The 8357-nt window shown below is 39.2% G+C and overlaps 1 protein-coding gene across 2 annotated transcripts; it reads right to left on the reverse strand.

The window, feature by feature from the left end:
• Positions 1 to 531: 531 nt before the first annotated feature.
• On the reverse strand, positions 532 to 7900 carry bco1l (beta-carotene oxygenase 1, like). 2 transcript variants are annotated; one of them, XM_029639148.2, is made up of 11 exons: positions 7554 to 7900; positions 4550 to 4678; positions 4333 to 4462; positions 4055 to 4202; positions 3810 to 3957; positions 3477 to 3697; positions 3090 to 3359; positions 2627 to 2732; positions 2357 to 2451; positions 2145 to 2256; positions 532 to 2052 (listed from the first exon to the last, which is right to left on the reverse strand). In XM_029639148.2, the coding sequence occupies exons 2-11, from the start codon at positions 4581 to 4583 to the stop codon at positions 1892 to 1894; spliced, it is 1425 nt and encodes a 474-aa protein (XP_029495008.1). In that variant the 5' UTR covers positions 4584 to 4678; positions 7554 to 7900; the 3' UTR covers positions 532 to 1891. The 2 variants fall into 2 exon arrangements, with proteins under 2 accessions (XP_029495008.1, XP_029495007.1); XM_029639147.2 differs by lacking the exon at positions 7554 to 7900 and adding an exon at positions 6319 to 6494.
• Between the last annotated feature and the right edge of the window lie 457 nt (positions 7901 to 8357).

The raw sequence follows: 8357 nt of genomic DNA on the forward strand, positions 1-8357 counted from the left end.
AATATTGTTATCTGACGCAATACGAAACATATCCCAGTCCTCGTGATGGAAGCAGTCTTTGAGTGTGGAGTCAGCTTGGTCGCTGGTCCAGACCTCAGCGTGGGGGCCTCTTGTTTGAGTTTCTGTCTGTAGGCAGGGATCAACAAAATGGAGTCATGGTCAGCTTTTCCAAAAGGGGGGCGGGGCAGGGCCTTATATGCATCGCGGAAGTTAGAGTAACAATGATCCAAGGTTTTTCCACCCCTGGTTGCGCAATCGATATGCTGATAAAATTTATGGAGTCTTGTTTTCAGATTAGCCTTGTTAACTGATCTTTACATTTTTCTAGTTATTCAGTAATATTCTTTGTACATTTTTGTATTTTGTGGGGATAGATTGGTTCCTCTACAAACAACAAGAGTTGTGGATAAAGCAACAAAAAGGTTAATGTTTTTCCCTCTAGTTTTTATTTTTTAGCAAGCAAACATGTAGTTTACTGGCACAGCCATGTTGTTGGACTATATCACACAAAGAAACAGACATTTGCATTACTGTAGTTGTAAGCAATATGCTCATTTTAGACTTTATTAATTATAAGGTGATGACATGGTCAGACTTTAAGACAAATAGTTCAATTGCACATTTACACAGACATCAGGGGATCCATTTTAAGCAAAGTCACAGAATGATTTCAGAATCAAACAACACTTAAAACAAAACATTAACTGACATTTAATGCACAACAAATTGTCACATTTCATTCTAACTTTAGAGCATTAATGTCTTGTTTCAGTCTTCCTCTAGAATGTACTAAATAAAAGTATACATGTTTTTTTTGAGTGAATTAAATAAAAGTATTTAATAAACACAGTATTCTAATGGATATTCAAATATATATTTACAAACCTAATGTAAGTACATTGTAGTGACTCATGGTAATAATCATCATAATGTTGAATGAGGTAATTATGTGCGCAGAAAGTGCTGTAAGTACTCACTTTTGAGAGAAGTAATGGTGATAGCAATGCCACAACTGATTTGCAGCACACTATTGTTTTCCTTAATTACCCATTGTACAGAAAAACAATATAATTTACAATAGGGTGACCAGGATAGACAGAATGAATACATTATAAACCCTTTTAACATACAAAACTATATTGTATACATCCTGATTTACAAAAAGAGGTTACGTCGTTCTCTGTTTAAAAATAGGATTTAAAAGACACTTTGTGGTAGATGTTCTGTAAACACAAATTCTGCAACATTTGAGCAAATACGATTGGAGAGGTAGCCTAGTAATTGAAGGGCCCGGAGCTAGTTTACTAAGGTATGTGGAATTGTTTCAAGATGGTCATACCAAGGATCATTTAGCTATTTGATTTAGAATTGTAGGACCCCTGTAGGTATACAATTTTTTAAATAAAAACATTTGATAAAACATTGAATTTGTTCTTACCGCTATTAGCCTTTAGAAACACATTGAATAACAGATTCATACATGAAAAAACATATTTACTTTTCGTATCAGGTTTAGAACTTATACAGTAGGTTAGGATAATTAAAGTTGCAGGTTAGGAGAATTAGGTTAAGGTTAGGAGAGGGGTTAGTGTTAGCTAAAATGCAAAAATAATCACCTTAGATGTCAATTTGACAACCTGTATCCCATCTAGACATGATCTTGAAGCTCTGCCTCCTACCGCAGATGCGGAAGGCCGTCATCAGCGGATGTGGTGGATTGAGACTCAGCCCACGCAAAACAGATCTCAACTTTAAACAATGATTTATGGGATTTTTTGTTTATTATGCTCATTGAATTTCCATGGGGGCACGGACATCGACTTTCCATGGTTGGGAACAATACGTTGCCCTCTACAATGTTAAGGTACAATCCTGCCCTCTGCTGGCTATGTCAGTTGGTGCTCTGTGTGGGAATGAAGTGTCCATGCAGATCCATGTGAATGCTGGCGTCAATTGAGGCACGAGCAATTACCTCAAAGGTTTTGGCATTAAGGACAAGCATGAAGGGGGATATCTTTGGATTGAGTGAGACGACTGAGGACAAAATGACTCCTGAAAACAGAAAATAAATAAATGTACTGTTTTATAGTGACAGAGCTGATTAAATGCTTTTGTCGTGCAGAAGTAGGCCTACTGCTGCTCACCGTCATCCTCCTCCACAGCTCCTGGTGAAGCAACAAACACAGGCTCAGAAGGGTAGCAGTCCTCCTCTGTCCACTCAATGTACTTTCTGGTCACGATGTCCACCTTCCCAATCTGTGTAAGTATTAATAGCACAAACAGCAGCATGTGGTCAGTGAGAAATGAGGAAGACTCACTTCTCTATGTTAAGGAGAATACATTGGTAAGAGACTACCTTATTTGGGTGTGGAGTCCACTCCACTCTTGAGCCATAGAAATAACGGTACTTCTTGCCATTGAATTTGTAGTTCATCCCTGGCAACTCCAAACCTGTTTGTGTACAAATGGAGATATGTATTTACGAAATGTTCCATTAAAAAAAACGAACAACTATTTGACTAACTGCTGCTTGACTCCACTTTTACTAATGTAGCATTTGACCTCTTCATTCAGTGGTGTATAATTCATATCGATCACTGATGTTCAGTTGATATCAAAGTCTCACCTTCAAATATTGTTTCAGGCAGGCAATACAGCGAGCCATCTCTCTGCATCACTGCTTTGGCTGTTGTGTCTTTGAACCTCACCAGATTTGTTCCATTTGGAGTATCCTATAACATACGTATCCAATCTTCAGTTGTTGTATAAATATGTAATGGTAACATTTAATTTGAACAGGCTTCGTATGAAGCTTATTTTGCCTTGAAAACATGTGAATTCATAGCTAGTTCATGAAAATGTCTAATTAAGCAAAATATCACAGGCCCTGATCAGTTCTAGATGTGATATATTCACAATATAACACAACATCTCATGCTTTAATGCCTATTATGCTCTATGGCTCCCTCTTTAAGGTGCCCGGAATGTTTGAACTGTTCATAAGGAGCTGCTCCATGTAAAGTGTAACAGAGTTTAATACCAGCGTATTCATGTATTTACAGGAAAGTTGGAGTCTTATCAATATATACCTTGTCAACAGTGAGAGGCAAGACAAATCTATGGCAGATTGGTGGGGAGAAGTTGACCTTGTTGGTCTCAATGAATTCATGAGTTTCCTTTCTCAGGTTCGCTAAGTAGAACATTTCATACAGATTGCTGTCTTTGTAGGTGATCATGTCAAACACTACATGGCCGTCATCCTCGTAGGCGTTGATGTGGTGGAAAACCACCAGGGCATCTGTGTAGAACTTGGTGGACACAGCCTTCCCAGTCTTCTTGTCGACCAGGTGGATCAGCGTCTAAAGAATGGCCAAGGGGATCACCAGAGAGAATGTAAGAAGTTTGATTGTTGCCAAAGTTAGTTGAAGATAAAAATGAACTTTCCATGAGGTTGTGATCAGACAAGTGTAGCTTACAATGTCCTCTTTGTCGTATTTGAGGCAGCTGGCCCAGTTGACGCTTCTAAATATAGCTGTGGCCAGTCTGACGATGTCCAGTTTGAATGGCTGCTCGACAAAGATGATGTAATTCTCTGTCATGCCGAAGCTGTGGAAGTAGCTGGGGAAGAGGGTAGAGCGAAACGGTATATTGCAGACCCGCTTCACCTTCCGCAGGGCAGGCTTCTTATGCTCCTTATCTGGAGAGGAAAAGAACACTTTCCTGTGAACACTTAAGTGTAATCATTCATGGAGGTTTTTACCCTAACATGCATGTGGCCAGGAACCCCCCAAATTAAAATGTTCCGATACCTGATGCATTTACTGGAACCTTGAAGATGACATAGTTGGGCATGCCAAACCTCATGAGGGCAGTTCCCATGTTATAGGTGTTTCCCTCATCGTCGTAGTGAGGGTGTGCAGTCGCCAAGTTCAGAGCAATGTGATTCCTGTAGTTCATCTGAGGTTGAGTTTACAGGACAGGCAAAGGGAGAATATAAAGCAAGTGATAAGACATAACAATGGACAACAGTGATCATTAACAGATTTTAATTTACCTTTCCAATTACATCCAAGGTAATTGGGTCAATTTGATTCATGTAGTTGACTTCTGATGAGGCATAGTAGTCCTCACCATATCTAATGATGTTTATCAGGTTGTTATCTGTGAAGTCAGGGATGGCAGCGAGAAGGTAGGAGAAGGCTCTGAAAAAAAGGACAAGATGCATCATGTATTTTTGGGTACGTTTGTCGAGATATTGTGTGGACATCCATGTAAGGGAAATTTAAAATGAAAAACAAATCAACTATAAATCATGTTTCAAAATTGATTTACTTTGAAAATATGTTTTTGCAGGGATCGGGATAGATCATTGTCCCAAACTCTGAAACAACAATCTTGTTTGCCTGAGTGTTTTTCTTGAAGGTGTCACTCCTCAGGAATTTACTCCTGTAGTACACCTCGCCTGTAAAACACAAAGATTCTCAGTGCTATTCAGCCAGTTGGAAATTTACCATTTGTGGAAATGTATAATGTCTTGTTCCGGTCTCACCATCTTTGAAGGTGAAACTATGAATTAAGGCCATGCCATCAAACCAGTGGTTGTATTCAGTGTCTCCCACTTTAAAGAGACCAGGCCCATTGCGCAGCAATGTCCCTTGTAGCCACCCAGGGACACATCCTGCAAGCACAGAAGGTACATTGTCACACCCTGGCATTAGTATTTTTTTTATTATTTTGGTCAGGCCAGGGTGTGACACGGGTGATTTATGTGGTGTGTTTTGTCTAGTTTTTTTTTGTAGGTTATAGGATTGTGTTTAGTGAAGTATTCTAAGTAAGTCTATGGTTGCCTGGAGTGGTTCTCAATGAGGCAGGTGTTTAACGTTGTCTCTGATTGGGAACCATATTTAGGCAGCCATATTCTTTAGGTCTCTTGTGGGTGATTGTTCCTGTCTCTGTGTTTTGCACCAGTTAGGACTGTTGTCGGTTTTCACGTTACGTTTGTTTTTTTGTAAATTGTTCGTATTTTTCATCTTTCATTAAATAAATATAAAGATAACGCTGCATATTGGTCCCCTCTTTCACCAGAAGAAAACCGTTATAATTTTTACCATATTCTAATATGATAAACCAAACAATGTAGAAGCTGATCCCTGATAAAGTTTGAACTTCAGCCTATATATTTTTTTGAATGGCAAATTTGATCATTTTGAAAGTTTACGTTAGAGGTTCATTATACCTCATATACTGTATATAGGTGTGTGTCCGTGGAGGCTCCTCAGGAGGAAGGGGATGACCAGCCGCCTCAGTGATTGAGAAAAATGTAAATTGTAAAACTATACTAAATATAAAATCACATCACCAAATAATTGATTAAAACATACTATTTTGCAATGAAGGTTTGCAGCAAAAAAAATAGGCCTTCAACTTATAACATTTCAATTTAGGCCATCATTGTGGGTACTGATGTCTTGCGGAATTATTTTTTTAAACTCTAGTTGTGTTTTAACATATTATTAGGGCTACACTTAAGAGATCCTAACTCACAGGCCTCTAAATATAGTCTTTACATCTTTCTTTTTTTACAAAATAGTTGAAGCAGCACATGCAGTGGCTGATAAGGAAAACAGATCTGGGAATAAGAAAAGGCTATAAATAGTCAAGACTATTTGGGACCCCTTGGCTATACCACAGCAGCCCCACACGGATACAAAAAAGAAAGATCTGTAACCAAGTAAAGGGAGACAAAGAATTGAAAGTGTAAATGTTCATTCATATTCGTAACTTTGGGTTTTTACATTTACAGATATAATTTAACGTTTACGTTTCATGTTTCATGCATGGCTTTTTCCATATGATTTTCTTAAGATCCTAACAATACATATGTTAAACTTTTTGGCAGCCATCTCGCTCCATATTTCCCCAATCAATTATGCAGCAAACGAGTGGGAGAAGCTGTCTGTACCAGAAATCAAAGCAACTGCGAACACACAGGCAGAAAAGCACAAAGAGAGGGAGGTGCGACGAGAGAGCGGTCGAAAACGCTACTTCGGCGACTGCAGCAAGACAAATTCGTGCTGTCACGTCGTCGCGGCAACGGCAAACCGTCATCTAGCGGAGCCAATAGCGGATCTCACTGAAAAATAGTTGGAAACACTGCACGTGAGAGTAAAGTAAAAAGTAAAATTGCTCAGAAGAAAGTAATATTTTTATTATGCAAGTCATTAGAAAATAGGAAAATAACTTACTGAAATAGCAATAACACCGAGCTACCTTGAAAGATCGGTTTTTAGTACATAAAGGGATACGCCTACGGCTTACCTGTTACTTCTGCTTTGACAGGTTCGGGTGATTCAGTCCCGTTCTTGCCGATGAGGAATTGAGACATCGCATCAGCTATTAAGGCTATCGGCTGTTATGTGGTACAGTGGTCCCTTATCAACTAGAATAGCTTATATCAGACTAGACTATGACGGGTCCGTCTATATCTTTGACAATAGTCTAGGGGTAAAATTCCAAATGTGTTACATAACTGTATCACGTAGGCTACTAGGCGCCATCTCCTGGCTTGTTTATGTAAAGCAATCACAGTGATCACTCACTAAAACTAATACTATCGCCATCTACTGGCAGGTGTATGTATAACCAAACTAACATACTGGTGGTTATCTAACATGACGAAGAAACAGAAGTCTAGACTTATTAATGCATTTATTACAACTTTGAATTGACACTAGACTTCCCCCTTACTTCTACATCTCCGTTAACAAATTGACTTCTTGAACTTGGGGCGGCACGTAGCCTAGTGGTTAGAGCGATGGGCCAGTAACTGAAAGGTTGCGATATCGAATTCCTAAACTGACAAGGTACAAATCTGTCGTTCTGCCTCTGATCAAGGCAGTTAACCCACTGTTCTTAGGCCGTCCTTGTAAAATAAGAATTACTTCAACCGACTTGCTGAGTTAAAAGGTGATATATTAGAAATTGAATGTGCTTTTGTGCAGTCGCCATGATAATGGGCGGCTGCCCTACAGAAAGTGTTATTACTGAAAACTAAAAGTCCTCGGTGTATCCATCTCATCCCTCACCTGGTAAACTACTGAGGGATGGGACTGGAGAATGGTAAGCACCCATATTCATAGACATGGATGCAAGGACTGCTCATCCATGATATAACATTTTTAGTTTTAACCATGTTGTTTTGGAGCATAGTGTTCATTTACAGTTACATTGTTTACAAACAATTGAGTAAAACATGTTTATATTTAGGGTTTTGATGGTGTTAGACAGTTTGATACGCTCATCAGGCATTACAAATTACATTCGTCAAGAATCAATGGCTATATACAGTGTCATTATTCTACAAGTAAAATCATGTACAGTGCATCTGGAAAGTATTCAGAACCCTTGACTTGTTCCACAATTTGTTACAGCCTTACTCTAAAATGTATTAAATCCCCCTCAAATCAAACTACACACAATACCCCATAATGACAAAAAACAGGTTTTTTGCTAATTTATCATTTAAAAAAACAGAAATTCCACATTTACAGTACCTGATCTAATGTCTCTCCAGAGATGTTACATCAGGTTCAACTCAGGGCTCTCGCTGGGCCACTGAAAAACATTCCCACAGCATGATGCTCCCACCACCATGCTTCACCATAGGGATGGTGCCAGGTTTCTTCCAGACGTGATGCTTGGCATTCAGACCAAAGAGTTCCAGCTTGGTTTCATCAGACCAGAGATGCTTGTTTCTCATGGTCTGAGAATCTTTAGGTGCCTTTTGGCCAACTCCAAGCGGGTTGTCATGTGCCTCTTACTGAAGAGTGGCTTCCGTCTGGCCACTCTCCCAGATCTGTGCCTTGACACAATCCTGTCTCGGCGCTCCACGGACGATTCCTTCGATCTCATTGCTTGGTTTTTGCTCTGAGATGCACTGTCAACTGTGGGACCTTATATAGACAGGTATGTACCTTTCCAAATCATGACCAATCAAGTGAATTTACCACAGGTGGACTCCAATCAAGTTGTAGAAACAGCTCAAGGATGATCAATGGAAACAGGATGCACCTGAGCTCAATTTCAAGCCTCATAGCAAAGGTCTCTTTTTATATACATTTGCAAAAAAAATATATATATTCACTTTGTCATTATGAGGTATTGTGTATAGATTGATGAGGAACGTTTTTTATTTAATCCATTTTAGAATAAGGCTGTAACAAAATGTGGAAAAAGTGAAGGGGTCTGAGTACTTTCCGAAGGCACTGTATGTGCCAACCCCAGATTGCCCCTTTAAGACCTTTTTACCTTTCATGATAAATTGGTCCCTTCTCAAACTTCCTCTCCGCCTCCTCAAC

Source organism: Oncorhynchus nerka, linkage group LG27 (assembly GCF_034236695.1).
Source record: "Oncorhynchus nerka isolate Pitt River linkage group LG27, Oner_Uvic_2.0, whole genome shotgun sequence".
Taxonomy (NCBI): Eukaryota; Metazoa; Chordata; class Actinopteri; order Salmoniformes; family Salmonidae; genus Oncorhynchus; species Oncorhynchus nerka.

Coding starts and splice junctions, on each gene's coding strand:
- bco1l (XM_029639147.2), bottom strand. CDS start 6,385: ATGTCTCAATTCCTCATCGGCAAGAACGGGACTGAATCACCCGAACCT. Junction 2,452..2,626: donor GCCTGAAACAATATTTGAAG/GTGAGACTTTGA, acceptor GTACACAAACAG/GTTTGGAGTTGCCAGGGATG. Junction 2,053..2,144: donor AGCTGTGGAGGAGGATGACG/GTGAGCAGCAGT, acceptor TTCTGTTTTCAG/GAGTCATTTTGTCCTCAGTC.